The sequence below is a fragment of the Rousettus aegyptiacus genome, unplaced genomic scaffold (genome assembly GCF_014176215.1).
Source record: "Rousettus aegyptiacus isolate mRouAeg1 unplaced genomic scaffold, mRouAeg1.p scaffold_m13_p_5, whole genome shotgun sequence".
Classification (NCBI taxonomy): Eukaryota; Metazoa; Chordata; class Mammalia; order Chiroptera; family Pteropodidae; genus Rousettus; species Rousettus aegyptiacus.
In genome coordinates, this window is record NW_023416308.1 from 97,963,194 (window position 1) to 97,980,463 (window position 17,270).

The 17,270-nt window shown below is 32.9% G+C and overlaps 2 protein-coding genes across 16 annotated transcripts in view; one reads left to right on the forward strand and one right to left on the reverse strand.

Annotated features, from left to right (window-relative positions):
* The window catches only part of DCDC1 (doublecortin domain containing 1), a 358,252-nt gene extending 355,436 nt beyond the window's left edge, over positions 1-2,816 (reverse strand). For 3 of the 14 annotated variants that reach the window (XR_004950812.1, XM_036220552.1, XM_036220553.1), the window contains exon 1: positions 2,475-2,810. Coding sequence is in view for 9 of the 14 variants with exons in the window: in XM_036220552.1 (XP_036076445.1) it covers positions 2,475-2,513 (39 nt within the window). In the remaining 5 variants the exon portion in view is untranslated. Of the gene's footprint in view, positions 1-735; positions 1,626-2,474 lie in introns of those variants that run through there. The other 11 variants (XR_001598079.2, XM_016154848.2, XM_036220546.1 and 8 more) reach the window with 8 other exon arrangements.
* DNAJC24 (DnaJ heat shock protein family (Hsp40) member C24) overlaps positions 2,572-17,270 on the forward strand; it is a 47,934-nt gene continuing 33,235 nt past the window's right edge. For both annotated transcript variants that reach the window (XM_036220564.1, XM_036220565.1), the window contains exons 1-2: positions 2,572-2,686; positions 3,502-3,638. In XM_036220564.1, the coding sequence (XP_036076457.1) occupies positions 2,602-2,686; positions 3,502-3,638 (222 nt within the window). In that variant the 5' untranslated portion in view covers positions 2,572-2,601. The remainder of the gene's footprint in view (positions 2,687-3,501; positions 3,639-17,270) is intronic.

Here is a 17,270-nt window from a genome sequence, read left to right on the forward strand (position 1 = left end):
TTGGTGGTTCTTCTATCTTCCTAAAAGATTCTAAGTTGCTGGAGGGGCAATCATTTAATTTTAGAACATAACTGTAATATTTTATGGTACTTAAATACAGCTTGGTCACTAATATGAAAATCTTAAAAATTCAGAGATAAATAAGATCAAGGAAATTAAAGAAGAATTGGAGAGGAAACCAGAAGAAAAAGCCAAGTAAATATAATCTTAGGATAAGAAGATATTAGCAGAAGTATATCATAATATTCATCATTAAGCACAATTTACTAATATGATCTCAAATTAAGAATTTCTTAATGAGTGGGGAACATTCCATTAGTTTACAAACAAGCAAGTACTAAAATGATAAACTGAGTGAGAATTTAATTTTTCTTTTTTTTGCTATTAGTACAACCAAGGGTCTTAAAAACCTGCTATAGCTATATCTATAGCTACCTATAGATATAGTACTTGATCAATCATCTTGACATTAAATATTTAATATATGTCTACCTTGCTTATATTAGATGCTGATGACATGGGAATTAAGAGGTTTTTGTCCATGCTTTTAATTTATTCTGAAAACTAAATTATAGTTCAACAGACATTTGGATTTGCTTTCATTTTCCAATTTAATAGTTCGTGGTTTTTGTTTGCTCTGTTTGGAAATTTCTAAAATACTACTATGAATATCAAAACAAGTATTTCACTATCAATAATAATAATAATAATAGCTAATCTTTACTGAGTACTTACATACTGTCAGGCACTATTATTTCATTTAATCCTCGCAACAAACCTATGAGAGAGATATCATTATTTTTCCTATTTTACAGAGGAAGAAACCAAGGTACAGAGGTTAATTTAAACTGTTCACATAATCAGTAAGAGACAGAGTTTGGATTCAAACCTACGCAGTCTGATTCCAGCATTCATGCTCTTAACAACTACACTAACTGAGTTTATATATCTGCTATATTAGTTTTACATAAAGTGGATAAATTACCTTAAAATAAGATAGTAAGAAACAAAACTATTACAGACACACATTAGAACTCCAAAGAATGTGGCAAGATAACTGGTGCTTAGTTTCTGAGTCCTGCCCTCAGAGATCTTACAATCCAATTAGAGAATCAGAATATGCATTTAAAGTGTATAGTAATATCCTACAGAATAGGATAAGTACAAATGAGAAGTACACACAGGACTTATTATGAAAGTTGAGAGGAATAGGGAATTTCTAAGGATTGGGCCATCATAAAAGGTTTGATTGAAGAGATACATCTTAAAGGAGGGATAAAAACAGGAGAAAGAGTTCGGGTGTTAATAAGCAAGGGGAACTATCTGAAATCAATAATGGCTGAAGTACCAAGAAATGATCCAATTCTTTAAATGCTTCATGAATGGAGGTAATAGGTGATGAGGCTGGACAAGTAAGGACCACACTGGGGAGGAAATGAATGTCAGATTAAGGAGTTAGGACTTTATCTTCTAGGCCTGCCTGATTCAATCTAGTAGCCACTAGTTAGATGTGGCTATTGAGCATGGATATGTGGCTAGTCCAAATTGAGATGCACTCACTGTACAGGTAAAATACACACTAGCTTTGAAAACTTAGTATGAAAAAAGAATGTACTATATCTCATTAATAATTTTCATACTTATTTCATTTTGAAATGATCATACTCTGGTTTACTCGATTAAATAAAATATATTATTAAAATTCATTCCACCTGTTTCTTTTTTTTTTCCTAACATAGCTAGTGGAAAATTTAAAATCACATATATAGTTTACATTTATGGCTTATATGAAGGAAGATGAATGAGTAGGGAATTCATGTAAAAAGTGTTTTAAGAAATTTGTTCTGGAATAAACGCAAATTTATATTGTAAGACAGCTGGCTTAGTTTTTCAATAAGCCAACGGCAGGAAAAGAAGAAAAAAACAAATTAGTAGTGGAGAAGTGTGACTGCTACAACTTAAAAGATATTTAACAGAACAACTAAATGCAGTGTGTAGACTGTTACTGGGTTGTAATGAAAGTGAAGCGAGATAGTAAATGTGAAAAGGTTTAAAATTTTTAATTTTTTTAGCCAGTTGCTAATATTAAAAGAAAAAAGGTTGAACAACCTTTCTAGAAAAAAAATTAAAAATAAAACTGAAAAGAAAAACTCTACTTGGCATAGGTTTTAATCCCCTTAATTTTCGAAAGAGAACATTCTAAGGGAAGTATAGGGACAATAGAGAAATTAGTTCACCACCCACCCCTACCCCTTCTCCCCCACCCCTCTGCCCATAGTACATTCACCAACCACGAAAGTATTGCGAGCAGCGCTGGGTAGAGCAAGGGGTGGAAGCTTTGGGGAAGACGATAGTACTGAGGTTGGGGTGCTCGTTGAGAAAGAAGAGAGAAGCAACAGCCGCGGAGCCGGGACAAGAGAGAGTTTAGAACGAGCAGAAAGAAGGATGCCTTTTTCCACAGCTCGGGAACTTACTGCTTGTAAAACTCCTTGGAAGCGGCGACTGGTTACCATAGCGACCGCGTCCTGGAGGGCGGAGCGGCACTTCCGATCGGTGTCGCGGTCGCTACGGCTCGACTAGAAACGTGGTCACATCAGAGCAATGACTTCCGGCGGAAGAAGAAGCAGGTTCCGAATTCTAGCCGACCGCTTTAGAGGAGTGGGCTCCGATGGCTCAATGAAGTTTGGTAAGTTTGGTTTCGAGAGAAGCCAGGAGACGGTACCCGCCCGCGGCTGGCCAGTAAAGACGCCTGTGAATCCAGTGGATTCCCAAGACCCGATCTTAAGGAGGCCCCAGCTTTCTCGTTAAGGTCGCAGGTGTGGGCAGAGGTTTCCTGGCTTTAGGGGCTCCTGGCGGGGTCTCTCCTGTAGCCTCCAGAACAGTACTGTCCTCCTCCAGTGGACAGTTTCGCGGACACTCTGCGAGGTCTGAGCGCCTCTCCAATGACAGAGAGACTTGCTCGCTACTTCCCGGTGTCGAGTAGCTATTTCTCATATTATTCGTTCAAGGTAATCTAGAAGTAAAGAAGTGAACTGGAAAACTTAAAAGGGAATGCTCCCAATCATTTTAATTCTTTGGTGTTTTGCTTTTCTTTTTTAATCATTCGTTTTGTGAACGTTTATTAAGCTCCTTTAGTGTATTTAGCGAGTACTTAAACTGTGTGCCGTGTTTACCATAAAACTAGCAGAAATATTTTTAGAGGGTCATCCACCACTCGGGTTCATTATCAAATTTCTTTTTTTAATGCTGTTGTATATTCATTAATTTAAAATATAAGCGTATAACATGAAACATCTAACAGGTTTTTCCATACTTGCCTGTACTCTTATACATTGGGGCGTTTTAAACGAAAATATGCCCTTCACCAGGTTTGCATTTTAATCGTGATTTACTGAACTAAATAACGAAAAATTTAAGAACTTAGAAAAGCAGTACTTGCTTATTTCTTAGATACACGCAAACTGATGAGTCTAATGAATTGTCATCAATATTTCTATTCAGCTGATCTGAATATTCTTGTTCAGTGGATGATGGCATTTGATCAGATTCCAAAAAAGGATTGGTACAGCATTCTGGGAGCAAACCCATCTGCAAGTATGTCAGACTTAAAACAAAAGTATCAAAAACTCATATTAATGGTAAGTGTATTCTTTCAGATTTTAAATCGGGGTGGGGAGTAATCAGTGTTTTTATGTGACCGGAAATTTAAGTTACCATAAAATGAATATATGATATCAAAGCAGGAATCAAGATATTAATTTGCGTCATCAAAAGTTTCAATCATATCGTAAAAAAAAAAAAAAGTTGATTTGTGGTTAGATCGTTTGATTTGGAGCAGGCAGTCTGAGTCATGCTGATTGAGTTAGAATTCTGATCCCACCACTAACTGTGAGAACTTGAACAAGTTACTTTACCATGTGTGTGCCTCAGGGAAGATTAAGTGAAATAATTCATGTAAAATCCCTAGAAGTGTGTATAATAAGCAACATTAACATCCAGTAGCTGCTAATTACATGTGGCTCTTGAGCACATAAAATGTGGCATCGTCCAAATTCACATATGCTGTAAATGTAAAATACAAATTAGATTTTGAAGACTTAGTACAAAAAAATCTAAAATTTGTTATATTTACATATTTAAATGTTAATATTTTAGATATATTGGCTATTTTGCATATTCTATATGTGTATACATTTGCATATGTAAGGAAACATCAAATCGATTTCATTTTACTTTTTTAATATTGTATATATGGCTTGCATTGATACTTTGCATTGTATTTTTATTGAATAGTTCCAGTTTAGGCTATTTATACAGTTTTATTTGTGTGTGAGTTGTATTTATAAATATATAGTATCTTTCTGAACTATTACATTAATTTTTTTCCACTTAATTGTGTGTTTCTTAAGCTAATGCAAATAACTTTATAAGGGCTTCAATTTAAAAGGGGTCAAGGACCATTACTTACATAGTGTTGGTTGTTTTCTCTAGATCAAATAGATCTATGAGATTTTGCCATAACTTTTAGTATTTATTGTGAGAGACAGTAGATGTTTCGCTGTCAAGAATATATTACTATCCCTGCTTTAGGTAATAAATTGGACTAAATTATGTTAAGGTGTCTTTTGCCTCATTTTTAAATTATCTCAGAGTAGAATTAAGTAGACTTTATTGAATAATTTCTTAATATCAAATCATCCTTGTATCTCAATTAACTGGGAGATGAGGCTGGAGTAGACTGAGTCTAGATCATGCAGGACCTTGTGGCAATATTGGCCTTTAATTTGGCAGTGAGAAACCATTTACACTTAACATGATGTCAAACACCAAAGTGAATGAACGATTTTGCAGGCCAGAGAATTGCAGTTGCTCTACATCTTCACTACATTTGATACTACTATTAGTCTCTTTCATTTCACCTGTTGGGAGTTTCTCAGTTTTAACACCAGTGACATTTTGGGCAGGATAGATAATTCTTTGTTATGTAGGACTGTTCTCTGCATTGTAAGATCTTTAGCAGCATTCTAGATGCCAGTAACAACTAAAAATGTCTCCTGGAGGTCAAATTTGCCAATCCTCCTATCCAATTGAGAACACTGCACAATTCTGTGTTTGTAGTGATATCTCATTGTGGTTTTCTTTTGTATTTCTCTGATGACTAATAATGTTAAGCACTTTTTAATGTAATTCTTAGCCATTCATATAATTTTTTGTGTGAAATGTCTTTTTTAAAAAACTAAATATATTCTTGATATGTATATTTTCTCCTAGTGTATGGCTGGCCAGCTCCTTTTCTTAATGATGTTTTCTGATGAGCAGACTTTTTGTTTTGATAAAATACAATTTATCGATTTTTTGTTTTGTGGTTAGTGCTTTCTCTGTCTTCTGTAAAAAGGTCTGAAAGTATTTTCCTGTTTTCTTCTAAAAGTTTTATAGTTGGCTTTTACTGTTAGACCTATGATTTTTGTATATGGTGTGAAATGAGAGATCATGTTTTTGTTTCTCAAGAAGAATATTCAGTTGTTCATCATTTATTGAAAAGATTTTACTTTCTACATTGGATTGTCTTGGTAGTGTGGTTCTGTTTCTAGACTCTGTTCTATTCAATATATTTGTCTATCATTTTATTAATACCTCTGTTTTGATTAGTCAGTTTCAAAGTCATTTAAAGTTAAGTTCTCTCATTTTATCCTTCTTTTCAAGTTTATTTTGGTTAGTTTAGGTTGCTTTGCATGTCCATAGAATTTTGGAATCAGCTGCAAATTTCTATTTTTAAAAAATCCTGCTTGAATTTTAACTATGACTTTATTAAATATATATCCATTTTGGCAGAATGGACATCTTAACTATATTGAGTCTTCTAATTCATAAATATATTGTATCTCTTCATTACTTAAGTCATCTTTGATTTCTATCAGAAATATTTTAGAACCTTCCATGTAGTATTACACATTTTTCTTTGGATTTATTTCTAGTTCCTTAATGTTTTGGGTTCCAGGTAATTTTTTTTTTTAATACCTTGTTGTTGATTGAAGTATGTAGAATTATAGTTTTATATACTGATCTTGGATCCCACAGTGTTGATAAATTTACTTTATAGTTGTCTCATAGCTGTTATTGTAGATTTTTTACAACTTTCTATCAACACAATTATGCCATTTGCAAATAAAGGGACCTTTAATTCTTTCTAATAATGTATGCCTTTTATTTCTTGTTTTTGCCTCAACACACCATTTATTTGCTTCTATTACAATGTTCAGTTGAAGTGGTGAGAGCACTTCAACTGATTTTAGGAAGGAAAGTTTTTAAATGTTGTACCATTAAACATAATGTTAGATATATGTTTGAGTGTTATCATGAATGGGTATTAAACTTTATTAGATTTTCTTTTTTACTTTTATTGAAGTTTGCATATATTTCCTTCCCTAATATGTGAATTTTATTGATTTATTTCCTTAATATTGAATCTATTTTGCATTGCTAGGATAAACAGATCTCACTTGTTCATGAAGTATTATGCTTTTCATATATTGCAAGATTCTAATTGCTGTTATTTTGTTAAGGATTTTTATGTCTAGTTTCATGATTATATTGGTGTAATTTTCTTTTTTTGTATGTCCATGACTAAATTTAGTATCACAGTTATGCTGTCCTCATAAAATAATTGAATTGGGGAACAATTCTATTTTCTCTCTTTTCTGAATGAGTTTGTATGAGATTCCCTTTATTTATTTAAATGTTCAGTAGACTTTAATAGAGAAATCAGGTGGGCCTGACTTTTTTTTTTTCTGGGAAATGTTACAATTATTACTTAGAGACTATAAGGCTATTGAAATTTTTCATTTCCTGTTTTGTCCATGCAAGTTTTTAAGAACTTGTCCATTTCCTTTAAGAAGTCAAATTTATTGTCATAATGTTCATACTATCTCTTCATTATCTTTTAATTGCTATAAGATATGTAATTATTTTCTATTTCATTCTTTATATTGGCAGTTTGTGTTTACTATTTATTTTTTCCCTATCAGTCTTATTACAGGTTTATCCATTTTATTAATCTTTTCCAAGAAGCAACTTTTACTTTATTGATTTTTTTGTATTATTTGTCCATTTTTTCTTCACTTGATTTCTGCTTTTTTCTTATAATAGTTTTCTTAGTCCTGTGGGTTACTAGGAAGTACATTGTTTAATTTCTAAATGTTGGAAAACATTAAGATCTTTCTGTAACTGATTTCTAATTTAATTCTGTTATGGTTAGAGAATGTACTTCGAATTATTTCATTTCTTTCAATTTTATTAAAACTTTTTTTATGGCCCAGCATGTGATCTATCTTGGTGAATGTTCCTATACACTTGAAAAACATATACTTAGTTTTCTATAAATATCTATTAGGTCAAATTGATGTGTCATTCAAATATTCTATAGTCTTACTGATTTTTTTTGTCTATTTGTTTTATCATTTTCTGAGAGAGCATTGACTTCTTGAATCATGATTGTGGATTCGTCAATTTTTCTTTTAACTTTTGTTAAATTTTATTTATGTATTTGGGATCTTTTTTTTATTAGGTGCATATGTATTTAAGATTGTTACATCTTCATGAATTTAAACCTTTGATCATTATAAAATTCCCTCCTCTATTTCTCATAGTACCCTTCTTGACATCTAGTCTGATATTAATATTAATACACAACCCTTCTTATACTATTTGTATGATTTATCTTTTCCCATGTTTTCTCTTTTACTCTGTCTCTTTTATGTTTAAAGTGTGTTTTCTTGTATATAGTGAATAATTGGGGCCGTAAGAAAATTCCAGCCTGTCAGTCTCTTCCTTTATATTGAGGATGTGTAGTCCATTTATATTTGCCTCCCAACTTTATTGAAATAATTGACAAATAATATTGTGAAAGTTTAAGGTGTACAATGTGATGATTGAGAAACATATATATTGCAAATGAATAATACAGTAAGTAAGGTTAGTTAACGTATCCATCATTCATGAAGTTGTGTGTGTGTGTGCACGTGCACGCACTTGTTGAGAAGCTTTAAGATCTTTTCTCTTGGTAACTTTCAAATAGACAATACAGTATTGTTAACTATAATCACTATGCTGTGCACTTGATATCCAGAACTTTCTCATAACTGAAAGTTTGTATTCTTTGATCAACATCTCATTTCCCCCATCTTCTAGTTTATTTACATTTGTTGTAATTGTTGGTAATGTTTGGGTTTAAATCTGAAATCTTTTTATTTTTAGATCTGCCATAATTGTTCTTTGTTCCTCTGTTTTGCCTTTCTTACCATCTTTTGGGTGAATCAAGTATTATTTCAAGATTCAAATATTCTATTTCCTCTGTCAAATTTTTAGTTACATTGTTCACCATTTCCACTAAATTCCCTAACAAAGTTATTTTAAAGTTTCTGTCTGATAATTCTAACATCTGGGTCTGGTTCTGTATCCTTTCTTAATGATGGATCACATTTTCTTGCTTTTTTGAACATTTTATTTTTATCAAATGACAAAAATTATTTGTAAATGAAAAGTAGAGACTGAGTTAAATAATATCTGTATTCATAGGAATGGGCATGCCCCTTTTGTAAGGCAGCTCGTGTGGCAAGTTAAAACAATCTTGTTTTCCTTTGAGTTCTTTTTGTTTGTTTTTTCCCCTTTGTTTTGGAGGCTCTTTTCATACATTTGGTGATGCTTGGTTGTCTGTTCATATTTAAGAATGAAATGTTACAAGCTTATTCAGAGTTTCCTGTGTACAACTGGGAACTTTCATCAGGTAGAGTCAGTCATTTTATTGGATGAGCCCAAATGCACAGCAACCAAATCTATGTCTAGGAGAGGAATTCTCAAATCTTCTGCCTGGAAAGATAAGACCTTGGACTCTACTGCTCCAACATTCCTTTTTCCTTTTGTTTTCAGTGCACCATTGCATCCTGCCTCCTCAACCTGGTGTTTCTAAATCCAGAATCTTCTCTGGTCTTTCTCTCCACATGGTAAACTTGTGGTATTCTGCTGTTGCAGGAGAGTAGATGTCTGGCTTTATGATGAAGAGGAGAGTTGGAGGCCTAATTATTTCTTCTAAAGTCTTCTTGCTATTTAGTTCTGCCCCTCAACCTCACTCTCAAAGGTACTTAATGCCGCAGTTCCTCGGTTTTTCTGCCTCTGCATGAATGAGTTTACCTCTTGTACTTTGCTTCAGGCTTAGATTCCAGTTTCCACAGGTTGAATGAATAGGTTACCATTTATTGACTAATTTTCTATATTCTCAAATTTTGGTATCTCTTACCTGTTTTTTCTTATCTCTCCTGTTTGTTCTTATGCATTTATGCCTTTGCCTTTAAAACTGTTATTTTAGTGGAGTTTTGTCAGGGAACAGGAGTAATTGTGTATATGAATTTGTTATTTAGTAGAAGCCCTGAACTATTCTCATTTCCGTTTTTCAGCCAGATACCTCTCCTTGACCATATATACCTTTGCATTTGCTGCTCTCTCTCCCTGGTGCACTGTACCCCTTCTGCTACCTCACCTGATTAACTCTTATTCATTGTTTCAAAATTATCTTAGTTCTACTCCCTTCCTCCCATGATCCCTGCCATATCCCTGTTCCTTTTAGGTACTCTCCCCTAGTAGATGTGCATATAGTGTTATTTCTCCAGGACAGGAGAGGTTTAGCTGGCAGGCGAGGAGGATGAGGATAGCTGCAGTGTGATAAAAGGTGTTCGTTTTTGTTTGTTTGTTTGTTTTGGTTTGGTTTGGTTTGGTTTTGGTGTGTGCTTTCTTTTTGGAGGGTAGGAGAGACTAGAGCATGTTCAAATTTTGCAGGAGGTAGCCAGGGGAAAGCATGGGATTTCAGTTATACAGGAGAGAGAATAACTGCCAGAGGCAGAAGGAGATGGGATCTGAAGCATAGGTAGAAGGGTAAAGAAAAAAGGGACCTGTCTCTATGTTACAAGAAAGAAGGAAGAAAGGATGGATACAAGAGCTTGTTCATTTGTTACTTTGGTGGCAGAAACTTGGTGAGCTCTCATTTAGTGGCTTCTTTTTTACTCTGAAGAAAAAAGACAAAATTAACTGTTGAAAGAAGATGAGAGGGAGTGGAGCAACAAATTATAGGAGAGAGAATTTCAACTAATATTATTTTAAGAAGGCTCCCTATAGATAGCTGTGTATGCTGATAGCAGCAAGAAGTCTCAGCCAACAACAAATTGTACGGAAGGCAATCAAAACTATAAAGAGCCACCAAAACAATCACCCTAGCATTTTGACTTCTTTTTGCCCAGGTTGTAGTGTCTTTGGTCCCTATATTATAGCTTAGCACAATAATTTATATTCATAACTACGGCCATGAGTTAAATTACGTTCAGTATATTCTGTTGAAGAAGATAAGGAAGTACGTAATAGTACCTCTATAATTAGTAGCATTTGTATTGTACTTTTAGTTTGTACTTTACAGTTTACAAATGCTTTCACATCTGATCTGGTTTTATCATCTCAGCAATCCTGTAAGGTAATACCATCCCGATGTTTGCAGTTGAGAAAACCAAGGCTTTAGTTACAGCTAAGTGGTTTGTCTGAAACACACAATTAGTAAGGAGTAAAATCTAGGCTTGATCACATCTCATCTGCCTCACCTATGATATCGGACTTCTAATAATTGCCATCCAAAAGGGTTAATAGTTGTTTAAGGCATAATTTTCAGTTTTCTGGATTTCTGTGGAAGACTTCATTCATGTACAATTAATGAAGTATTATAGAAGTTCATATGTAATTAGTACTTTCTATTTTAATTTCGAAGAATCTAGATTAAATATGGTTTATGGAACGAAACTATTTTCCTTATTCTTTTTGTATAAGTTTAGAGTTTCTAATAGAGTTGAGAAAATTATAAGGGAAAATCATGCTATTTATTGTTTATCAGTTTTTTTTTTCAAAAACAGACTTAGTTTATATTCTTGCTTTCCATTTTGAATTACCATATTTTCATAGTCTGTTTTTCAACAATGTCACTAAACAGTTGGAGATAAGATTACATTTGACAAATACCATTCTGTAACTAATTTTGTAAAAAGGCACATTTATTTTGTGTACTTTTCCAAGTTCAGAAGACTTTGAATTTAACACCTCCTACGTAATTAGTTGTTGGGATGAAATATTGCTAAATCATAGGCTGCTAAGTTTACAATACATGTTGATTTAGTAAATACTGTTTCCTTATTTCAGTTTTTGTAAATGTAGTACTTATTCAGCGTCCCAATTCTGAAAAAATTCTTATTGAGCGATTGAGGTATTTTAGAATGCTTTAAAGATACATATAAATGTAAAATGCAGAATTAGCCTGGAAAACATATATTTCGCATACCACTAAGTCCGTTCCCTTATAATTTATTATAGAAAAATAAAGATAATTGACTTAGCATTTCCCAGCACCATTTTAATAGGGACTTCATTTATTAATAAAAGTGCATTGCTTTTCTTTTCTCTTAATGAATCAATTTTTTTAAAAAAAATTTTTTAGTTTCTTAATATAAGTTGAATAATAATCCATTGTTTTGAAATGGTCTGAGATCAAGAATGATTAATTATATTATTCCCATATTTTTTTTGCAGTTATACATGTAAAAATTGCTATTTACTGAGAAAAAAGCTTCCCCCCAAAAAACTTGTCAGATTTAAAGTCAGAAGTTTTTCCCCTCAATTGATGCTGATAATATTACAGTATGCCTTTCAACTGGAGAAGAATTATTGTGTTGGAAAATTATGCTCTGCTGTTACAGTTTCATAATCTTAAAGAAAATTCATGTAATTTGAGGCAGGAGCTTTTGCAGGATGCTCTTATTCCTAATGTTATAAGGGTATAAAATGCCACTTAATAGTTATATGGGCATTCAGAGAGTCTCTCAATTCAGGTGGTTATATATAGATTAGGATTAAGCTAGTTATGTAATATATTTTAGCATCTTGAAAAGGAAAGTAGAAAGAGTACGTGTGCTGTATAGTTGGAGGAAAATTACTGCATCAGAAAACAAGGAAGTTAAGAACAATTATTTAAGTAGGTCTTTTGACTACATTACAAAGTGAAGTGATCTTGATGATAGGGATGGAATTTAGGCATTAAGAGAGATTTGTGAAAAAAAAATCTGTATTATAAGTGAAAATCAGAAGTGTATAACTTGTAATAAACAGTATAATTTTTGTTGCTATGGTTGACTGTTCAGTTGACATCTAGGTGTCATAGGGTATAAGATATTTAGCAATAAATTATTAGATATTTCATGGAGACTCCATTATAAACTATATTTTCCTTGATAAAAGTAGTGGGGATAAGACATTGTAAGTGAACATTTAAGTAATAATTTAAGCGAACACATAGTACTATGTATAGACACTTTTCTAATCACTTTATGTGTACTCATTTAACCCTGTGAGGTGAGCGATCATCATTATCCCTAACATATAGATGAGGAAACTGAGGCTCAGAAATTAAATAAAAAACTGGTTAATGACAAGAAATTGATAAACTGTATAAACTTTGAAAACTGAGTAAATGAAAAAGAAGAGCAACTTTTTCAGTGTTTTTGTTTTCCTTTTCCACTTCGTACATGAAACAATAATAGATTTTATTTTTAAAGGAAAGATAGCATTTATTTTAAAGGTGCATAGTTAGTGAAGAGTTAAAAATGTGGGCTTTAGAGGTAACTTCCTGGGTTTGAATTCTGACTGCCATGTATTAGTTCTGTGACTCTGAGCCAACTCCATTACTTCGAGCCTTTTTCTTTATCTGCAAAATAGATGTGAATCATCATTTATTATAGCAAATACTACTGAATACCTACTACTATGTTCCAGCCCTATTATAGACATTTAGTAACTAGATAACTATCTCATAAGGTTGTTTTAAGGGTTTAAATAAGTATGTTCATAATGCAAAATAATTTTAGATGGTAGACAGGTAAACAATTTTTATGTGAATAGTTGTATAAAATACAAAATATTTTATACATACATATATAGCACAGCAGATATTTGGTTTTAGGATGAGGCTAAGTAATACAATGAGATAATTTAATGTCTATTTCCATAAAAAAAGCAAATAAGAGTACTAGTACTATGAGAATATAGTATAAATCTTGAAGATGGTGTAGGATGGACTGAAATTTGGGAATCCTTAGTCTATACTTCAGACCCATGAGTCACATTTGGGCACAGCAGTGCTTAGCATTTTTTTTTTCTTTACCTATGAAAAATATTAAGAAAACAGACATAGATATTCCTTCTGAAAGCATCCATTTTTGTGCTGGAGATCAGCACAGTTTTAAACTTTCCTCCTTTTGTAGATGGTAGCAAGACTTCTATCATAGGTCTAATATACTTACATAGTATGGCAATAGTATTGAGCACTGCACTGTTTTGTCATAAATAGATGTAATTGTGTTATGTATATATTTTCTTTAAGAAGGCAGGGGGGCTGTGTCACACTTCAGAAAAATAATATTTAACAAGTGAATAAAGTAAAAGACTTAGCCATGTTACTTGTCAGCCCTGGAGTTATTGCTATCCATCAGGTAATGCTGTACCATTTGGAAAACCCATGATTTTCTAAATTGAAAAAATATATATAAATCTTAAAAGGTAGTTAGCTCAATTTGGTTGATTGTTGACTACATGCATTATGTTTTTGTTGCTTTATTATGCCTTTACTTTGGACTATTGAGGTTTATAGAGATGTTGTATTCCTGTGTTCAGTATGTCTACTCGTCTCATTTTGAAATATCCTTCTTTCCTCCTAGGCTGTGTCTGTTCTCTATTATCACTTCTCTTTGAACTGTTTCTTATTACTCCTATTGCTTCTTTTCCTCTTTCATCAGTAATTGGCTTTCAAAGGCCATTGCCAATTTCTAGAAATGTATCTTTCTTCTCATTGATAAACTTTGTGGCTAATATTACCTTCAGTTTTTGATTGTTCTGAATTTTTATTACTATGCTTGGAGACTTTTTTTTTTTTTTGGTAATTACCTGGTTCAGGAAGTAAGTAAAACTGACTCTTGCAAGTATGTGTTAGTATGAGCATTTTTGCGTGTTGTTTCTAAAAAGGCGTGTAGTCTGAAGCATGACGTCTCTCTAGGAGTTTATAGTTTAGTAGATAGAGTCAGAAGAGCAAGAAATGCTTAGAAAATCGACAAGATCTGGTATAGTCACCCTCAGCATACACTGGGGACAAGTAGGTTTTATAAGAGCTATAGTAAATTTAGGCTATGAATATTGTAAATCAAATTGTTGAGGGCTTGGAATGTAGGCTGTAACATTTCAACTTTATCCTGTAGGTCTAAGGAGATACTTAAGCAAGATGAAGTCTATATTTTAGCAGGTAATACTGCTAACTGTAAAGGAAAAAAATATATATTGGAGTGGGAAGAAACTTGAGACAAAGAAAATATTGCATTTACAACAATTAAGCCAAGAGATAATGAGGGTTTGAACCACGGCATTAGTACTCGGAGTAAAATAAAAGAGGGAAATGAATGAGAATATGGAGGTGGATTCAAGGATGGCTTGAATATGTCAGGAAGTGGGGAGTTGTAAATGAATTGTGATTTTGAGCTTAAGGTATAGGAGGCAGGTTATGTTTTCAACTAAGATAAAGAACAGAGGAAGAGGATGTATTCTGGGGAAAGATGTTTGGTTCATTAAAGAGCACGTTAAGAGTGATGTGTCTATGTGAGAGCCATGTAAAGATTTCCAACTGACCGGTGGGAATGCAGATAGAACTCAAAAGAGGTCAGAGCTAAAAGCCTTACACTGGCCATGCAATGCCTCCTTGAGATTACCCGGATGCCAAGGAGGTGGGGATATAGCGTGTTATGGCTTCTTAAGACAGAGCCCTGGGGAATGGCTCATCACGAAGAAACTGAAAAGGAATGGCCAGGGATAATAGGAGTCTGACCAGGGGAATGGAATGTTACTAAAGTCAAGGAAAAGAGACAATGTGACCAACAGTTGCCTAAAACAGACTCCACTGGAGGTAGCAACTGAAAACATTGGCAGCCCTGGAGAGCTAAGCAACACAGAAACTATATAGAATTGGTAAGCCCTCTAACAGAACAAATCAAGTACAACCACCACCAGTAACCCTTGGAATCTGTGATTTGATTAACAGTCTTGGCTGAATGTTTTAAAAAATTGAAAATCGGGTAAATTAGCTCCATTGTTTAGAAGAATACAGTCTGACCTAGTGTTGTTGTTGTTGTAGTAGTAGTAGTAGTAGTAGTAGTAGTAGTAGTAGTAGTAGTAAGAGTAGTAGAGGAAATGAGTAAAAATTACACCAAAACTTGGTGAAAAGTATGAAAGAGCACACTGTGGTACTGTGGAAACCTGGGTTCTTGCTATGCCTTATTATTAATAAATGACATATACTTCTTCTAGTATACAGGGAATGTGAAAGCGAGTAATTTAAGAAGTTCGTTGTGGAATCTAAAGAACTAACAAAAAGCGAACTCATTGTTGTAGAAACAGAGAGTAGATTGGTGGTTGCTAGAGGTGGGGGCTGGGGATGGGTGAAATGGGTGAAGGTGGTCAAAGGATATAAACTTGTAGTCAGAAGATGAGTAAGTTCTGGGGACGTAATTTACAGGACGTGATAGTTAACAATACTGTGTTGTACACTTGAAAGTTGCTAGGAGAGTAGATCATAGAAGTTCTTACCATATACACACAAAAAAAGGTAACTATGAAGTGACCGATGTGTTAACCTTATTGTGGTATTCATTTCACAGTGTATACATAAATCATTATGTTGTATACCTTAAACTTACACATTATTATATATCAATTTTATCTCGATAAAGATAAGACAGAAAGCTATTCATCTCTTACCCTCCTCATTTCCACTAAAATTATGCTGAGCCAGCTATGATTTCTCTTAAGTCACAACTTTATGAAACTGAGTTTCATCTGTAAAAATGAGATGCTTATACTGTGTTACTTTCTAAAAGTAGGTCTAGAATTTGTTTTCTATTTTCTTTCCTCATATGATGTCTTCAGTGTTCATCTAGGTGACTACCCAAGTCTGAAATTTTTTTTCCTACTTTACCATACTGAAAGTAACTTTGCTTTGGTGATCTAAGATTGTTGGGTCGATTCATAGTGCATACACTCTAGACAGAACAAATAATGTTGAGACAGCCGTGGCAATCTGTCTTGTTTGCTATGAATTTAAGATAAAAAATATTCCCTTCACAGCCTTGCCTAAAATTCTATCACTTTCAATTTAAAGTTTAATCTGGGTGTATTGTATATAAATGCTTTACAGTTTGCTTTTGCAGAAAGTGAAAGAAACATCTCAAAATAACTGTCTTAATTATGATTTGACTTGTCTAAACTGATAGAAAATCCATGAAGGGGTAATTTAGGGCATTGTTATGTTTATCTTAGTCTGGCTTAAAAGAGTAAGAATTTCAGAGCCTCCAAGTAAAAGAATTATAGAATATCAGAACATAAAGGAACTGCAGAAGACTGTTAGATTAAGGATATAAAATTATCAAACACAGAAAAGTAGAACAAAGATACACACTAAATATTTTAAATCAAATAATATAGTTATAGAACAAAATCATTTTTAAAATTTGTGTAAAACAAAAATACTAAACAAAAATCAAAATGGGAAAAGCAAATTTTTTTATAATTTGGTGTACATTGTTTTTAATTATGCCAAGATACAAAAAAAGCATATAGACATTTTTCCTAGTGCTTCCCTAAGGAATTAATATCACACTATTGTTAAAGTGTTAGAATTTGCTATAGTATTATTCCACATTTTTCTTTTATCTATATAAAATAGCTAGAGCTTTATTATGTTTCTTAGGATATATTTCTTTTAGGATTTTTTTTAAATCAATGTTATTTAAGTATAATTTATATACAATCAAATGCACATATTTTAGTCATTTTAATGAGTTTTGATTCATTATACCTATATAACCATCACTGCATCACGATACACAACATTTTCATCATCACCGAAAGTTTCCTTATGCTCTGCCGTCTTTTCTGAGCAACCATAGATCTGCTTTCATTGTCTGTGCTTTGGTCATCATTTTAAGCTCTCAAAATTTCTTGATGTTTTATGTGGCCTCTAATGAAGTAAATTAGTTATGATTTTTATCCTTTTACCAATTCTTGAAGAGTAAACTTTGTTATATTACATAATATGTCTTCAACAAAAATATTGTAGAAGAAGTCTACTTAGGACATTTTGCGTTTATTATAAG